Here is a 19,839-nt window from a genome sequence, read left to right on the forward strand (position 1 = left end):
CGGTTATGTCTCAAAAAAATAATACAAAAAGAAAATGCATGTGACACTATAATGAAAACAGTATGGGCCGTTCACGTTACATCTTTTGCGCGTTCATCCTTTGCTGAAACGTCTTCGTCTTCATGGAGAACGTGGCTCATGATTGCTTAGCAACAGGGAGCCCTTTTTAAAAGAGAAATTGGTGCGGACTGCGCTTTACACGCAACATGTGAACGTGGATCCGTGCACTAGCTCTTAAAGTGAGAGTAGCCTAAAATGTGTCTGTCATTATTGTATATAAAACAACAAAAGATAGCATTAATTGTAAGGAATCAGGATTAATAGCCTATGTATTCAAATTATACAGGACTAAAAAACTATTCTGTGTTATTTTACATTTGATTACTTTTCTCCGTTTCTATCATTTCTGAATACTAGTGTTAGACCTAAACTTTTCTCTTTATTTCATGTATTTATTTGTGCTAGCCTACTTTTTTCAATTTAATTCAAAGATTGAAATCAAGCTTCCTTTTGTTGTGTAAACTAAAAAAAATGACCCCATTGTAAAAACACAAATACAATGATTGAAGAAACATTTAGCTAAACCTATATATTTTTTAAATTGTCAAAAAAAAAACTCCCGCCTCAAATTAAAAAATCCCCCCCATAAGAAAGACCTAAAGGGGGATTTCCCCCCTATTTTCCAAAACGAAATTCAGGCCCTGTGTAGGGTTTTATCGATTTCCTTCAGAAAAAAGTAAATCTATCCAGCGGAACCTGTGTGTGAGGAGGTTAAAGCGAGTGTAGTGCATGTTGTCTTCTTTGCGCTTCCCGACCCGGCACATTAACTGTAATTATGAGCCCGATTTAAACACAACCATTTTTAATACGTGGGTCGTTATAACTGACGTTCTCAACTAATTTCTGTTACTTTCTCCCGCCCACAACATTTATGTTTTGTCCAGCTTCCGCCCGCAAAAAGACTTTTTTTCTGTACCTCCAAATGCTTTCAAGTTAGCCTACGTGTCACCATCATACACATCATCATAAATGCTCCTGATAAATTATTTGTTATTAAATAATAACACACAAACCACTGTTATAACAAAGCAAGCAGATACTGCGTGCATGGTTTGGCATGACTGAATGCGCTCAAAGTGCGAGCTCTTTTAATAATTCCTAAAAAGCTGACATCAGTTCATCGCAATCTCACACATCTCTGTTATTATCAATGTCTATCTTAAATGCTTCTGATTGGCCATTGCGTTTAAGAAATCAACACATATGTCTGTGATTGGCTACATCGCTCAACGCTGCAAACATGTTATAAAAAGAAACTCAGGCCTGTAAATAGTTTCTATTTTGTTTTAGTTGCTTTTCTGCAACAGATGAATAAAAATGTATTCGTTTTTTTATGTTTTATTCATAGATATTTCTAGTTTGAGGGAGTCCCGCGAATCGTTTTATTCTCCCGCAACCCGCACACACAGAGTGAGTGCAATACCGCACGCGCTCGGCCATCAAATCTAGTCCCGCGCCACACTCTTTTGTGTTGGGAGTGCACGTTTCTAGATCAAAAAATCTAAGCTCTAATGATCATGTTAACTATGTCTGAATTTCCACCACGTCTGTTTTTAAATCAGCTGTTGAAATTTAGATTAGACTACTGCCAATGGTGTGTCTCTCTTCTAAGCAATTTACTAGTGTTGCCATAGGAACGCTTCGGCTTTTGCCACCCGGAAGAACGTCTATTACTGTTGTGACGTCATGGTGAATTGTCGTATAGAATTCAGGGTATTTCCCGTACATTCATAGGCTACATTCACACTGCGAGCCTTAGTGCTCAATTCTGATTTATTGGTCAAGTCAGATTTTTTTGTATAGCCGTTCACATTGTGAACATAAATGTGGCCAATATCAGATTCCAGTGCGAACAGATCATGGTGGTTTGTGCTGTTCACACTGTCATTAAAAAAAGCAGATCTGAGTCACATGCGAGCAAAAAAAAAAAAAAAAAATCAGCCACATTTCCCTGCAATTTGAACTAAGGGTGTCACGAAATTAATTCACAATCTCGAACTTCGAATTAAAAAATTGAATTGTCGATGTTGCCACGCCCCCATGTCACGTCCGGTCGAAAGAAAACACGCCTGTTGAAGTGCTGCGAGTCTATGATCAACCTCCTCTAACTTAGCTACAGCCACTCAAAAGATAGCATGGCAACTGCAGATGCAGGAGACCCATCGACAGAACTTGAACCCCCTCCTCTTTCATTAAAGTCGCAGGTGTGGACGTTTTTTGGATTTCCAGTGAGTTATGTTGAAAACGTTCGTGCTTCAAAAAAGCCACAGTTTGCAGACATACCAAGTCTCGCAGAAGTTCCGGGAGTCTCCCGCATATTGATAGCGGCTCCCTGATGCACGCAAATTAGTTAAAATCTCCCGGAATCTAGAGTGAGCGAGCAAGAGCGCGCATGCGAGACAGAAAAAACTGTGCTCCAAACCGAATAGCGTGCGCACGGCAGAGAGGGAGAGAGCGAGAGACCCTGCGTGTTTGCCTCATGAAGCGCATGTCAGACAGAGATTATCCTGATTGGCCGGTTTCGGCTTTAAAAAAAGTAAATGTAAAAATCGAGAATCGAATCGAACCGTGACCTTAGAAACGAAAATTTAATCGAATCGAGGATTTGGACAATCGTGACACCCCTAATTTGAACGTAGCCATAGAAAACAATTTGTTCGAATATTAAAGACATGGTGCGGCGCTGCGCTTCTCGTCCTGTGTGCGACCCCTTAAGATTGAGTCATAACTTTTCTTTTGAAATTACAAGGTCAAAAACATACAAAAATTGCATAGATGAATTGTTCACGATAAGATCAATAACATGCATTTAGAGAATAGACCTTATGCCTATTTTGGTAGAGAAAGATGCTCCACACCACAAATAAATTAAGGCATCGCTAGTATCCAAAAGTGATACTGCCACTATTCTACGTCACCTCAAATGTTCAGCAACACAGCTTAAAATCTAAACAAATCCCTGTGAGGTTGGGATATTTTAAAAGGTTCTTGCCAGAATTTACAGCTGTTTGTCAGTGTGCAAGGCTACTCAAACCAGCCCAGTTTCCATCTAAATTGAACCGAGTCCATTGTTGGGGGTAGCGAGATTTTCAGATTTCCAGGCTACACAGCTCCGATCACCCTCCCTTTTTTAGCCTCGCATAACGAGTGCATTCACAGGGAAAGACAAACAGCTACACATTAGACACATATTACTACTATAATGAACATGAGCAAAGCCTGGACACATGATCAGACTCATCACAACAAGCAAAGTCCATGCTCTGAGACAGCCAACGACCCATGCAAACAAATAAGGATCAATTTATCCAGTTTCCTCAAAAAAAAACTAAATTAACTACGTCCATAATTTCTGAAAACGTGTTTGTTTTATTTGAGACAGGCAAGACTGAGGTGAACGGTTTCCTTTACATTGTGCATTTCTCTGTAAAATATATCCCCTGGATCTTTATACATTTCATGCCTCCATGAATGTGAAACCACCACTGCTGGTGAATATCAAAGACTGCAAAGATATGTACAGTGGAATTTGATTTGCCTGGGCACATTTAGAGGAGAGAATGTTCTTCCTCCCCTATACTGATTGCTGAGGGGATATGTTCAGACACATCCTCTTAATACATCAGTAAACACTACAGGAGCCCATCCTTAACATAGATGTCGAAGTTCATATTGTTCAACAGCAAATGACACCAATGTCTTCAACGCCCATGGTGATTTTCAAGTGACTGCATATCAATCATGGTTTAGAGCTCTTGACCCTTCCCTTTACATCTGCTTGCACAGACTGGTTCCAGACTGGGACCATTTTTTGAGAATGTGAGAGTTAGAATTAGATGTGGTCGCATTTCTGCGAGTGCATAGTCGTGCACTCAGTTAAATTTGTGTGTGCTCAACAGAACGCCGTTGTATCCGTAACTGCTGCAGTCCGTAACGTTGTGTTCAAAATAAAGTACAAATATTTAATGAATGAGTACACCATGAATCCATTTTTGTCTTATCCTGAATCACTACGGTACGCCTATAAGTGTTTATATTCGGAATATTTTAGACCGGGTCGGCTTGGCTCCACTGCGGAGTAGCCCAATCCCTGCGTGACTCGTCATTGACATTAACAGAGAGAAGTAGCACCGGCTACAATGTTCTTCAGCAAGACACATGCACAACTACTGGACATTAGGAAACACACACCAGAAACCTTTTCTACAGTTTTTGATTATTCGGACGTTTTGCTGGACATTCTCGTCGGAGGGGCAGCGGTGTTGTTCAAACGTGCGTTCAGACGCAAAGGAGGGATGCGTGCCGGCGCCCTGGTTAAACTCCGCGAGCGCGGCCTGCGCACTGCACTCCCCAGTATTCATCTCGCGAATCTCCGATCCCTTCCTAACAAAGCGGATGAACTTCTCCTCACCCACACTAACAAGGATTTTTTAAACTCTGCTGCTTTGTGCTTCACTGAAACCTGGCTGAGTGAAGCCATACCAGACAACGCAATACATCTGCCGGGCTTCCAGCTGTTCCGAGCGGATCGCATTGCGGAGCTTCAGCAAGACACATGCAGTTCTGTTTATCAACCGCTAGAGAGCAAACATACATGCGCATTGCACACTGATGATGAAACGAGCCAATGGACTATAATACATCAGTAAATGATGTATTCATTTGATGATTAATTCACCTGATTAATTCACATTAATTGACCTGATTAATTCAAGATGGCGCCGCGGATGGCTGCCTCGGTGTGGAGCTCTCCAGCTATTGTGTTGTTTTTGTTCATTTGTTCTGCGTTTAGTCATTCTTTTCCTATCAGTTTCACCAAAGATGAACTACTGGACATTAGGAAACACAGACCAGAAACCTTTTCTATAGTTTTTGATTATTCGGACGTTTTGCTGGACATTCTCGTCGGAGGGGCAGCGGTGTTGTTCAAACGCGCGTTCAGACGCAAACGAGGGAAGCGTGCCGGCGCCCTGGTTAAACTCCGCGAGCGCGGCCGGCGCACTGCACTCCCCAGTATTCATCTCGCGAATATCCGATCCCTTCCTAACAAAGCGAATAAACTTCTCCTCACCCACACTAACAAGGATTTTTTAAACTCTGCTGCTTTGTGCTTCACTGAAACCTGGGTGAGTGAAGCCATACCAGACAACGCAATACATCTGCCGGCCTTCCAGCTGTTCCGAGCGGATCGCATTGCGGAGCTAACGGGGAAAACGAAAGGTGGTGGATTGTGTTTCTACATTAACGAAAGTTGGTGTTCAGATGTAACAACACTGAAGAAGATGTGCTCTCGTAATTTAGAGGCACATTTCATAAACTGTACACCCTTCTACTCGCCTCGGGAATGTTCCTCTTTCATTCTCGTGAATGTTTACATCCCTCCAGACGCGTGCGTGAGCGCGGCGCTACAACAGCTGGCTGAACAAATAGCTGAAACGGAACAAAGGTACCCAGACTCTCTTTTAATCATTCTTGGGGATTTTAACAAAGCAAATCTTTCCAATGAACTACCAAAATACAGACAGCACGTTACATGTCCCACCAGAGACAGTAATATACTGGACCACTGTTACACCACAATAAGAAATGCATATCACTCTGTCCCACGGGCAGCTTTGGGGCTCTCTGATCACTGTTTGGTTCATCTCATACCGACCTACAGGCAGAAACTGAAATCAGCTAAACCTGTAATAAGGACTGTAAAAAGATGGACTAATGAAGCAGAGCAGAATCTACAGGCCTGCTTTGATTGCACTGATTGGACTGTTTTTGAAGCTGCTACCAACGATCTGGGTGAGCTCACAGATACTATAACATAATATATAAGTTTCTGTGAGGATACATGCATTCCTACCAGGTCATTCTTATCATTCACTAATGATAAACCATGGTTTACTGGGGAAACTCAAACACCTTCGTCATGCCAAAGAGGATGCTTACAGAAGTAGGGATAAAATCTTGTATAACCAGGCCAGAAACAGATTGACAAAGGAGATCAGAGTTGCTAAAAGGAACTAAAGGAACTTTCTGATAAACTGAAAAACCAGTTTTCATCCAACGACCCATCATCAGTCTGGAATGGCCTGAGGAACATCACCAACTACAAGTCACCATCCCCTCGATCTGTGGACAATCAACACCTGGCTGACGATTTAAATTCATTTTACTGCCGGTTTGAAAAGCCCTCATTCACACCACACACCCGGTCTGATCTGCACTTCACACATTCACCATCACCTCCTGCACTCCCATTATTACTCCCCCCCTCCTGCCATCCAACCCTGAGCTTAAGGTCTGTGTGGAGGACGTGAGCAGAGTCTTCAAAAAACAGAAGACTAAGAAAGCCTCAGGCCCAGACGGCATCTCATCTGCTTGTTTAAAAGCCTGCGCTGACCAACTGGCCCCGGTCTTCACGCAGATCTTCAATAGATCATTGGAGCAGTGTGAAGTTCCCTGCTGCTTCAAACGCTCCACTATCATTCCTGTCCCCAAAAAAACCCCAAATCACTGGACTTAATGACTACAGACCTGTCGCTCTCACGTCTGTGGTCATGAAGTCGTTTGAAAGACTGGTGCTGGCCCACCTGAAGGACATCACCGGACCCCTGCTGGATCCCTTTCAGTTTGCTTACAGAGCAAACAGGTCTGTGGATGATGCAGTCATCATGGGACTGCATTATATCCTGCAACATCTCGACAGACCAGGGACTTATGCAAGGATCCTCTTTGTGGACTTCAGTTCGGCCTTCAATACCATCATGCCTGGTCTTCTCACAGCCAAACTGACCCAGCTCTCCATACCATCCTCGATCTGTGAGTGGATCACCAGCTTCCTGACGGACCGGCAGCAGCGAGTGAGACTGGGGAAACACACATCCAAGACACTCACAATCAGCACTGGCGCCCCCCAAGGGTGCGTTCTCTCCCCACTGCTCTTCTCCCTGTACACTAATGACTGCACTTCTAAAGACCCCACTGTCAAGCTCCTGAAATTTGCAGACGACACCACTGTCATCGGTCTCATCCAAAACGGTGACGAGTCTGCTTACAGACTGGAGGTTGAACAGCTGGCTGTCTGGTGCAGTTATAACAACCTTGAGCTGAACACGCTCAAAACAGTGGAGATGATCGTGGACTTCAGGAGGAACAGCCCAGCACTCCCCCCACTCACCATCATGAACAGCACTGTGGAAGCAGTGGAGTCTTTCAGGTTCCTGGGCACTATCATCTCTCATGACCTGAAGTGGGACAGTCACATTTACTCCACTGTGAAAAAGGCCCAGCAGAGACTGTACTTCCTTCGCCAGCTGAGTAAGTTCAACTTGCCACAGGATCTGCTGATTCAGTTCTACTCAGCCGTTATTGAGTCTGTTTTATGCACTTCCATCACTGTCTGGTTTGGTTCAGCTACCAAATCAGACATCAGGAGACTACAACGGACAGTCCGGACTGCGGAGAGGATTATTGGTGCCCCCCTGCCATCCCTCCAGGACCTGTATTCTTCCAGAGTGAGGAAGAGAGCAGGTAAAATCATCACAGACTCCACTCACCCTGGACACCACCTGTTTGAACTGTTACAGTCAAGACGGAGACTCAGATCACTGGCCACTAGAAAATCTAGGCACAGGAACAATTTCTTCTCACAGGCCATCTCCCTTCTGAACAGTTAAAGCCTAGTTCACACTACATGAGTTTAAGCCCGATTTGCAAATCGTTGAGCTCGCCGACAGGTCAGGGTGTTATCGCATGCAAATCGCGGGGGATTAGTGGGCGATGAACACTCGCCAATCTGTTAATATGAAAGAGCCAACAACGCATCACAGACGCTCGCAGACGCGTCGCCGAGCCTAGAAAAATATCTAGGATGCTGGATATCCAGAGCTGTCGCACGACTCAATCTCACTGATGTCATGAGCAACAGCCAATCAGAGCAAGTAAATAAATATGCGGTAAATACGTAGGGTAAATACGCGGGTAAATACGCGATTTTTGCCGTCAGCCAAACATAAACATGCAGCTACATCTCCGATATAAACATGGTTTACTCACCGCCAACTCTCTCTGTAGCACAGACCTGCTGTTCGCGTATCCAGATCCACTCTTTCGCCCATACTCTCTTATTTTTTATTTTTTGGCGTTTTTTCTCAGAGCAAATCATCGAGGCAAACAGTTTGCAGCACTAGTTTCTGTCTGACGTCCATATTCGCGTGTTGTGTTCTTCTTCGCTGTGTATTGGCGCGCGTGCTGTTTCGCGTCAAGATATACATTAGACAGATAGATTTGTAGACAAGATGGAATCGTTGGGTGACAGAGTTGTTGTCAACTCGTGTAGTGCGTTACCTCCTGTTGCGGATCAATCACGTTGTGTCGTGTGGTGTGAACAGCTCAACAACTTGAACACTCCTGATTTCTCAGAGGCCAAGTCATGTAGTGTGAACCGCACAGTTCAGTCCGACGTTTTAAAATGTGTGAACTAGGCTTAACATATCTCCCAAGGCATATGCCTGTAAGTGCAATACTCCCACTGTTTAGTGCAATATCTTAAAAATTCAGGTGATATTTATATTTATATTTATTCATACTATACAAAATACTGTAAATATGTTCATTATCTGTAAATGTTTATTCTGACAAAACCCAACTGTGACCATATATTTTATAGTATTTTCATATTTTTTATAATTTTATTTGTATAATTTGTATTACTATTTGTATTACTATTACTTGTTGTATCTGTAATTGTATATGTGCACTGGAAGCCTCAGTACCAAGGAAAATTCCTTGTGTGTGCAAGCACACTTGGCAATAAAGCTCTTTCTGATTCTGATTCTGATATGCACGGAGCGTTCTTTAAAACTTCCATATAAACCAGCTGGAAACCCTCCAGTGAAAGGTCACTTGCTGGCGTGTTGGTATCTTCAATGTCCTGAGGTAGCTTTAACAGCATAAATATTGTAATACTTAGTTTATAATCAGAATATAGTCACTTAAATAGTTAGCCCTAGCATTAATTTAGATATTCAAATGTAAGACGACATAAAAAAAGTGTTCCTCTGCAAAATTCGATCATCCTTCACACTTTAGTTTGAAAACAAAGCATTTACACGCTGTAAAAATGAAAGATTTAGTGTTTACTTTAGTTAGATTTATTGAAAAAAATCTGGAGTTTTCACAAGTGTACCGAAATCAGTGAGCTTGCGCTGGCAGCGCTGCACTGCACTGACTGACAGTTATTGTTTTTCATGAGACTTTTGTGAATACTTTATACTTTACCTCGAGTAAGTTTATTTTAAACCAAGTGATTTTATAAAATGTATTGGTATATATAAATAGTTTTTGGTCATCACATTAAAAATAACATTTGTGCTGAATTTTTTTTATTTTTAAACATGTCCAATTACAGGCATCGCGCTTCCTATTCCAATGTTCACATTAGCTTCAAGCCTTTAATGCAATCAATAAAACCGCTTTATTGGCAAATTAGGTGAGCCTAATTGTGATAACGGCATTAAAATATAAATACAACATTAAAAAGTCAACCATTGATGTTTTTGTGTTGAGTACAGAATATTCACCGGAAATGCCCGAGCTGGCTTATTGAAAACCATGAAGCCACTGTCCATATTAGGGCTGCACGTTTAATCGCAATTTACATGAAATCGCACTTAAACTGATTTGGCTTATCGCGATTATGAAATCGCAAATGCAGCCATTATTTTTTATGTGCACCTTGTCATTGATGTACGGCTCTGTAAACACTGCTCCATCTGGAAGCACTGTGAGTTTGAGTCTTTTATAATGTGCATTTGAAAAAGCAACACGCGTCAAACATCTATCCAAACATGAGACGCATTTATGACCCTCTTGTCCAACTAAAGACAACATTTAATAACATGCTTTTACTTCATAACGAAAGTGAGGCATCCTTCTGTGAGATGATGTGGCTTCCTACACAGAATAAGGCAGTTGTGTGTTTATAAGTCATGTTTAATCAAACAAAGCATTTCAATCTTCTGTTTGTTCAGCTACAGCAATAGGGATTTCCTGGAATGATTTGCATTTATTGCATTTCTGCAGTGGGGCGTATTTGGCGTGTCTGCGTTAGAGCGCCCTCTGATGTTCAGATGGATCTGCGTTTACTACCGATCAGCTGCACTGCTCTGACAAGCAGCACATAAAATAATCGCAGCCTTTGCCAAATCACATGCGGTTTCATTGCAATTAATCGTGCAGCCCTAGTGTATATAGTCCATTAGGTATTCAGGGAATTTAGGAATTAAGTCATATAAAAATGAAAAGATTGAAACAACTATTCATCGGCATGCATTGACTAATCTGTGTTGTAAAACGTTGTAGCCCAAAAAAAAAAAAAAAAAGTGCGACCAACTAATGTGCTGGTGTGACCAACTGAGAAAGTTAATAGCACCAGTGGACAAGTTAGTCTGGAGCCCTGTCACTGGTTCCTTCATAAGACTCTGTGCAATAATTTCCTGGGGAAGCCTTCCGTGATGTAATCTTGGAGATCAATAAAATTCAGCCGTTCCCCCCTCCCACTGCAGGCAGCTGGCATGTTTCTCAACCCCCACCCCGCACACCAGACCAGGGCCCTCCAGAGGGATTGAAGGTTCGGCCTGAGCCTGTCTGGAGAACAAATTGGTCGCACTCATCTCATTCATGTGCATATGCTCACATTCATTTTCCGTGACCGCAAGCTTGTTGGTTAGTGCAGTGTGGAGACAGATGGATACTTGTTTTGCAGCGCTGAGATTCAATTCATTAGCGAGAGATCTGCTAAATAAGCATCTTGGTAAATGAGAGAACAGCATGTTAAAACTGTGTTGACATAATACCTGTTCAGCTACACAAAAAGAGAGTCTAAGAACAAAAAGATGTGACAACACTGGCTGTTAACGATATGATCTGTCAAACAGCATGAAGGAAAGTGTTCTATATGGTTGAAATAACAACAAATTCCCGACCGATACGGAGAAGTCGATTTTTTTAAAGCTATGGCCAATAATTGATAAATGGCAGATATTAAAATTCTTAACATTTTGTCTCTATAAATTAAAAATGAAACTCTAAAAACAGCAAGTAAATTTGGTCATCATAAGACATTTGATGGCAGCAAAAGGTAATGCATAATTACATTATTATTCAAAAGCTTGGGGTTGGGTTAAGTTTTTTTAATTTAACAACTTTTCTATTGTGATACATTTTAAACTGTAATTTATTCCTGTGATGTCAAAGCTGAATTTTCAGCATAATTACTCCAGTCTTCAGTTTCACATGATCCTTCAGAAATCAAATATGATGTTTTGATGCTCAAGAAACATTTACTATTATCAATTTTGAAAATAGTTTTGCTGCTTAATTTTTTGGGGAAACTTATTTTTTAGCCTTATTTTATAAGATTAAAAGAACAGCATTCATTTGAAAATATGTGAAATCTTAAATTGTCACTTTTGATCAATTTAATGCATCCATGTTAAATAAAAGTATTAATTTATTTCAAAAACACCCCAAAACTTAGAATAGTAGTGTCATTACATATACTACATGCATTTAGGGGTGGGAGATATTGACAAAAATGAATATCTCGATATTTTTTTTCAATATCTCGATATCGATATTCAGACGATATTTTTGCAATCCTTCAAAGAAATGTGTGCAAACTGGTAAAGAAGGTCCAGTTGGTCTTTTGACTTGCTGCATTTGACCTATTATTGAATAGAATTACTAGTACATAAAGATATGAGACATTATTGATTTAAAGACTCCTAAACTTTTTAAAATAATAAAATATTATTCAATAGTCATTTATTATTCAAGGTCTTTATTGTTCTTTTATATTTTTAATAGGGGTGTAACGGTTCACAAAATTCACGGTTTGTTTTGATACGATACAGTGGTGTCACGGTTCGGTACGTTTTCGATACAGCAAAAATAAAGAAATGCCATAGAAATTTCCTATTTATTAATAGAAAAATTATTTTTAAATAATTGTGAGTTTTCCTACATCTTGAAACTTTTAGTTTTATAAATGGGGGTAATCTTTGAAGGATGAACAAATAATGTTTTGGTCATCACATTAAAAATAAAATTTAAATAACATATAACATTTGAGTTTTGAAGTGCTGGAAAAAGATGCGTGACGTACTTGAAAGCATTTTAATATTTCTGCCAAACTTCCATGTTTAGAAGTTAGTGTTACTACATTAAATCCACGGTGAATGATCTGTGGACTTAAAACCTATAACTACTTCATTCATGGAACAATGTTTCTCCTGGTTTCCACATCAGCGCTGTTTGATCAGTTAATAATGGAGAAATTGTAATGCTTCTCACCTCGTAGCGATGTTATTACTTAAGTGGCGAATTCAAATGCTTTGTTTACTGGATCTCTTATGTAGTAACGGTGTTGCTTCAAGATCGGATCCGCGCTGCACTGATATTTGTCCAAAATGATAAATGGTCCGTAAAGCACAAAATAATGAGTTTCGTTCCGCTTTCATTACATTTGCCAGTTGATGTTGGGCAACATTGTGGTGTTCGCTCCAGCGTGGATTTTGGTCGTCAGGAAAAATGGTCCAACCACCGGGATGGTTCGGCTTGTAATGCGAACGGAACCGATCTCTTGGGAAAATGTATTCCATCTTTTGGACTCATACAACGCAATTTTCTAATGATGCAATCACGACGCTCGCCACTCGAGGACGCCACAGACATTTAAGAAAAACTTTTTAACTTAAGATCATTTTTCCACAAACAATGCATATTTTGCCTTCTCTTTACGATTTTGGATTGTTGCTTCAACCTGAACGTCATAACACACAGGTAAGAACTTCATAGTTGTATATTGCAAATTAGTAACTTTAGCAGCTTACTCTCGTGCAATTGAGGAACGATCGTGATTTTGTACAAAAAAATAAAATACAGTCAAACAAACCCCTACAGTATTAAACTCGCTACATATAATTGTTTAGAAGGTTATAGTGTGCGTTATTTGTTTTCTCTTTAACTTCCTTCAGCTCTTTTCATGTTTGGGGGGTCGGATTGTACAAATTATGAAATATTCGATATCCCAATTTTGCATATCGTCCAGACAACAATTTGGATATTATCGTCTAAACGATATATCGCCCACCTCTACATGCATTAACTTTATTTTTTAGTGATAACAAATAAGCTTAAGTGTTCCACTTTGCCAGTATTCACCCTGAACTTATTTAACATTAATTTCTTTTTTTAAATGTATTAAATACTTAGATCCCAGACTTACTTTCCCCTACAAAATCAAATTTTCTCCTATTTTTACAAATAAATGTCCAATACTGACTGTACCGACAAAAACAATATCTCTAATATTATCCAAAACAGTATTGTTGAGTGTGCAATCATAAGAGGTTAGTTACTGGAGATAATGTAAACAATGCACATAGTGCCAATAAAAACACTCTTGGCTGAGTGATTTAACAAGCCACAAGACAGCTCCATGTTTTCATGAGAGCTCTGTGAGTATTTCATCCTCTCTGATTCATGTAGGCAGGCCAATGTTGTACTTTTTAAGAGGCTTGGATAAAGAGAGCATGTGTTGTTGATCAGGTCGGTCTGGCCTCCTTCAGCCCCAGCTGGAGTTCATCAGCCTCTGCCTTCCCAGGTGTGGGGATATTGGGAGTCTTTACATAAGCCCCTTAGCGAGTACATGAACACGACTGTTTCCACTACACCAGCTGAATCACCACTGTTGCGTAACAACATTTAAGCACATTGCATTTCACACACTTGCATTGTACTGTTGACCACTAATGCCAAACCGACATGTACAAGATGTGTAACATAACTCTAGAGTAGCTACATAACCGCTCTGATCCTGCCATTCTGAAGCAAACAGAAACAAAGAGCCCAATTTTGTAAGTAAGCAACAGCCACACAACAATCAGCTGATCTACTTTTTCCTATTTTGTCTGCAAACCTCAATGGACTTCCGCAAAAAAAAAAGAAAAAAAAAAAAAAAGTGTTGGGTAATTTCGCAAGAACATACTGGACGGCTTATGTGTTCAGATTTGGGATCTTGCTTTGGAACTAACGGTTGTTTTTTAGGCTGTTTCTGGAAAGAAGTACAGAGTGGAGGCGTGGAGTATTCCTCCACCAAAGTACTGCAGAGAGCATATCATAAACACAACTCTGTCCAGCAAATGAGATCATTGCACACAACTCCAACTGCGAAACAAAACCTAAGGAGTTGTGCAAGAGAACAAAGCTCATCAAACCACAAGGAACCATATGCATCCCATATTGCAATGAGTAGTTTATAAAACTTTGCATCACAAGTCAAACCATAAAGGCCTGAGCAGGATGCTTCAAAAGGAACCAAACAACACAAGACTGCTATGCCCAGAACCATGTATAACTGGCAGCCTCCAATATCTTTATTGTGGTGACATAAGAACTTACAAGAAAGTACATTAAAGCTGCCTACAACAATACTCCCAAAAACCAATGACAAAAGCAAATATTACATCACAAGCACCTTTCACAACACAAAGTTTGAAGTTAAGTTGAAACTTGCACACAAAGGGAACTTGCCAGCTAGTTCAAGTTCAGCACAACAGACCTTTTATAAAGGTTCTTATAATTAAAGACCTCTACCAACATGTAGAAACAACTCAGAAGTTGCTACGCTCTGATCACAAAAGCTACAGCTGTATGCTGTATGCAATACAAATGCTATATAAATGTTTACTTGTGACAAAGTACTTCACTTCCTCTTCTCTGTCAGTGATTGCATTGTTACTCCCGACTAACCAGTGAGATATAACAAATATACTGTATTTTATCTAGTTATCTATTATATAGTCTAGCAAAGTCATTAAAAGAGACACACCAATCTTGATAATATTAGATGTTTAAGACACAAAACACAGGCTTAACTCGCCATCAGATTGTCTTTGACAGGATATGCTGCGACATTTCACGACACGTACATTTTAAAAGCGAGACTCCTCCAACACACCTTCAAAACAAATTATAAAAAAATAATGACATTAAAAATGCACTTGACAGGTCAGCAACCCAAATGCATAACCGTGTAATATTACAAATGGCAAAGAACTAAAGCTGTGTGTGTGTGTGTGTGTGTGTGTGTGTGTATATATATATATATATATATATATATATATAGTAGGTACACCGACCACAGCAGGTTATTGGCAATATAATATCTGACAATATGTAACGTTAGTCCATAAAGCATAACTGTCAAGGTTTGACTGCCTGATTCTGTATTCTCAAACAAGAAAACCGTAATGGTGTCACGTAACGTTAGTGTTCATAATAATATGTATTTACATACAAATACGAGCCTGGTGTCTTTTTAAACTGATCTCCAGTTAACTGATTTGTTAAACTAGCTGACTACCCATCAAAATAGCAATAGTTAGAGGGGGTTTTCAAGCTACACTGAACAAGACCTTCAAGAGCAGCTGACTGGGGGGACATAGACACTGGGAATCGAGTTGACGTTTCAAAACAAAATATGATGTTTACCTTGATTACACTGACAAATAATACCGACTATCTCGATAAATGAGAAATGAAATAAACAATTACTTACCCAAATAAATGTCACCAAAGGATCCAGAGCCAATTTTCCTTCCCAGTCTGTATCGGTTTCCTACTCTCAATTCCATGATAAATGGCTAAATTTCAAAGCTAGCGATTAAGCTAGCTTTAACGGGAATAATTTAAATGATATCTATTCGGAGAGCTTGATAAAAGAAACGAAAATCCGCTCTTTGTTATCCGTCTATTCTTCTGTGTCTTCCAGCCAGAATCCCCCAGCTAGCTTGCTAATTCCCTTCACAGTAAACTACCCAATTTTCACCAGTCGTTTTCTAACATTCCGAATCGGTGACTATCGAAATATTAGGCTTATTAAAAAGAGTAAAGTGTGAACTTTATGCTCTAGCAATTTTCACCCTGAAAATAGTTTGTTTAAAAAAGGATGAAGTCGGATTTTGAGAACGACTCCCTTCCTGTTCTGCTGGTCCCGGATCTACCATAGATTCTCCCTCTGTCTGTGTATCTTCTACACAAACTCCATCAGTTGAATAATCCAGAGGGTTGCAGTAACGTCACTTCCCGTAGCAACAAAGGGCCACTGGAAAATCTCGGGTTTAGAAAACCAAACCAAAATTTCTGTTGTTAAATCTGTTAACATTTCGAAACATTCATAACCATAGCTTCAGTTATATATTAGATGTTTATTTTAAGTTAGTGGATGTCTACGGGTAAAAGCGTTTTATTAGACGAGGCACAGCCTCAGGGATGTAAATAAATGTGTTTAAAATACATATATATTTTAGTCAATTTATTTGTCATACATGAATTACATTTATAAACTAGTTTTTCATTTGTAGCCTTTTAATTTAAGTCTTTGTTAAATATGGTAAATGTCCGTTTACATCTATGGCTGTTTACTGTGTGTGTTCACCTTGATGTTTCAGGAAGATACTTTGTAAAACCAGTTTGCAAAATTGAAACTGATGCTAAACACATAACTGACGTTATGTGTTATTTTGCTTCATGTCATGAAAGGTCCTCAGATGGTGATAAGAGATTATAGGTTCACAGTAGTTCCTGGTGAATGTTGATTGGGTTTAAAGTTGTTTATTTCCTTGAAGAGAAACTGTTTGTTACAGTAGATTTGTTTCATGCAGCACCAGCTCTGAAAACCATTAACTGAATTTAAAACCAAGCCGTTTCTAATTGTCACAAATATTGAAATTTCACATGATTTGAAATACACAAGCGAAGCATTAATGTGCAAACTTGTTCTGAAAGTTGCAAAGAAACAAGCAAGACCATACTCTAAAACATTATGATAATCGTATACTGAATATATTGACTTTACGTGATGCTTACGTAACAGCTGTACAATCACACGAAGCAGATGATTTACTAATATCAACATGAACCCTATGCCTGCTGATAAAAAACAATTACATGCAATTACATTTATTTAAATTGCAGGTTATATTTAATCAGCTTATTTTAGTTCAAATCTAAGCTTTATGTAATTCATATTTCATAAAGTCATGTTTAGAGATGCTGTACAATGTGACAAGCTGCCCGAAATGTGTTAGGTAAAATAATAATACTTTTTCAAACAACAAATACAATTCTGTCTTCTTGGCAGTTAGTCTTGAAAAACAACTTTTTTCATTAGTTTGCCCTCCTTCTGAAACATGATAACACCCACAGAAGCTGGTGTTGTATTCAGTGGACCATGATTGGTCAGAGCACACCCAATGCTTGAGGCTGAATGGAGGAGAGTCACATGACTGAATTACTCCGCTCTCCGTTGCATGTGTTCAGTCACGTTGAGAGCAATGCGCAAGGAAAGTCTGTGAACGCCCACTCTAACAGCCATACCAGATTTCTAAAAGAGATCTAGAACTAGATCTAACACACTGTATTAATGCAGTGATAAACAACACTTTATCCCCCGGTTTCACAGGCTTAAGTTAGTCCCAGACTAAACCGGCATACAAAAAAATACAAAAAAACGTTCACAACAGAGTTGACAACGAAAATGTGTATGTTCTTTACATGTACTTGCTTAACTGGTATTTTCACCAGTGCTGTGTCAACACAAAGTCCTAAATCATGATGAAACAATTGCGTGCTTGTCGATTCTATTAATAATAAAGAAGTGTCACGATAACAGAAATTCGATATTAATGGACAACCATGAAAGCAACCCATGTCAAAGTGCTTCTTAATATATGATTTAAGATGTATTGAACTCAGTACAGTACAACTGGCCTTAAAACCAAATTATGATATAAATACCTTTTTTTAAGTTGAATGAAAGGAATAATTTTGTCTTTTAATAATATGTCATGTATTTTATTTTAACTTTCAGTTTTATTTTGCTATTGGTTAATGAATGTGAATTAGTTAATGTGTATCTCAAAAAATAAACTTAAAGAACAGTCAGACTTAATCTTTTTAAAACATCCTGTATACATTTTTTAAATAACTAATGGTGAATTAATGGTATGTATATATATATATATATATATATATATATATATATATATATATATATATATATATATATATATGGGTGTTTCTGCAACTACGGGCACTTTTAAGTCCCAGCAGTGAAATTTTAGATTTGTTAAAATTTGTCATTTGATGTTTCATAAATATATTCACAGTGCCATAAAAAATATAATTACCGATTAATGTGATTAAATATAATATTATGAAGCATTTATAGCTCAAAACACCATTTTTGTTAATGTCCCACACTTGTGTTCTCAATGTTGAGATACATAAAATAAGCTAATTTAATTACAATTTGACATTATTTCAAATGGAATTGTTTAATGTACAGATTAATTTAAAGCATCTTAAAATTCTTTATATTATTTACTGATCATTTTTATTATTTTTTTAACTAAATGTGCCTGTCCCACACTTTTGAGTCCTTACCGCAACAATGAAAAAAAGCTTTTATTATGAAATTTTATCGAACACAAACAAGTCTAGTTTCTATGGAAACAGAAATTATCACTTGAGCACATTGCTGACAGACTGGGCCACCACACTACCTCACTCACAAGATACCAAAAAAATAAGGTAAACATCATCTTTTCTGCTCTAGTATTTATTGTGCGTCTTTACCATTCAGCTTAATAATTGTGTATTTTGAACTACATTTTAAAAATAAATGTATATTACTGTTGAATTCATGTATATTAAGATGCTAAGAGTCAAAACTAATTTGGTAGGCCTTGCTAGCTGCCAATTAGCTAAAATATTAGCAAAAATGTCATTTCCGCAACATGTCTTTACCGCAGCATATTTATGTGTTGCGGTAAAGACCTTGTGTTGCGGTAGAGACAAATTCAAGGTTTACTGTATATTAAATTACAAATATTCAGTATATTATTAGTACTGAAGTATATATTCGTATATATATATATATATATATATATATATATATATATATATATATATATATATATATATATATTAGTATATATATAAAAAAACATACAATTTTTTAACCCTAGATTTTAACATTGTGTCCTTACCAACACATGATGTCATTACCGCAGCACTGCTCTATTTTAATTTTTTTTTCACATTTTCATTTGCAAAAAAAATTTTTTACACTAAAGCTGAGATGATTAACTCATTGAAATTGCAACATCTGTCATAAAAAGTTAAATATGTTATTTTTTGTGTGTATGGAAACAGTTGACATCTAAGGTTACTGTAAATGTTTACATGGCATAGAAAAAAACATGAAATTCCCTATTTTGTATATTATTTTTTATATCAGTATTTACAAAACTGCATCAAATTTGAAAAAGCTATTTAAATCGATAATTTTTTTTATAGAAATTACTAAAGATGATGTATAAAATGAACGCGTTATTGTAACGTTGCGGTAAGGACACTTTTTAAGAAGATGACCCGAAAAACATAAAAAATAAACATGTTCCAGATTAAAATCTTAACAACTACATTCTATTTTGTGTACATTTTTATATGTATTACAGACTGTGATAGTTAAAATTGAAATTCATAGAGGTTGATTTTTTTTTAAATTGGGATAGTCAAAAGTGCCCTTAGTTGCAGAAACACCCATATATATATATATATATATATATAAACAATAAAAAAATAATTAAAAAAAACACTCAACCAAACACAATTAAGACCCAGAATTCATCTTACAAAGAAAAACACACTGGACAC

General features: G+C 38.2%; 2 protein-coding genes across 3 annotated transcripts in view; one reads left to right on the forward strand and one right to left on the reverse strand.

Moving 5' to 3' along the window:
• csnk1da (casein kinase 1, delta a) overlaps positions 1 to 16,634 on the reverse strand; it is a 53,659-nt gene extending 37,025 nt beyond the window's left edge. Inside the window, exon 1 of one of the 2 annotated variants that reach the window (XM_077213082.1) lies at positions 15,677 to 16,634. In XM_077213082.1, coding sequence (XP_077069197.1) covers positions 15,677 to 15,752 — 76 coding nt within the window. In that variant the 5' untranslated portion in view covers positions 15,753 to 16,634. The remainder of the gene's footprint in view (positions 1 to 15,676) is intronic. The other variant, XM_077213081.1, reaches the window with a different exon arrangement.
• LOC143722032 (actin-related protein 2/3 complex subunit 1A) overlaps positions 1 to 19,839 on the forward strand; it is a 147,311-nt gene that overhangs the window by 77,278 nt on the left and 50,194 nt on the right. The gene's annotated exons all lie outside the window — the stretch shown is intronic.

The sequence above is a fragment of the Siphateles boraxobius genome, unplaced genomic scaffold (assembly GCF_051911475.1).
Source record: "Siphateles boraxobius isolate OS27281-9 unplaced genomic scaffold, OSU_SipBor_1 66, whole genome shotgun sequence".
NCBI classification, from domain to species: domain Eukaryota; kingdom Metazoa; phylum Chordata; class Actinopteri; order Cypriniformes; family Leuciscidae; genus Siphateles; species Siphateles boraxobius.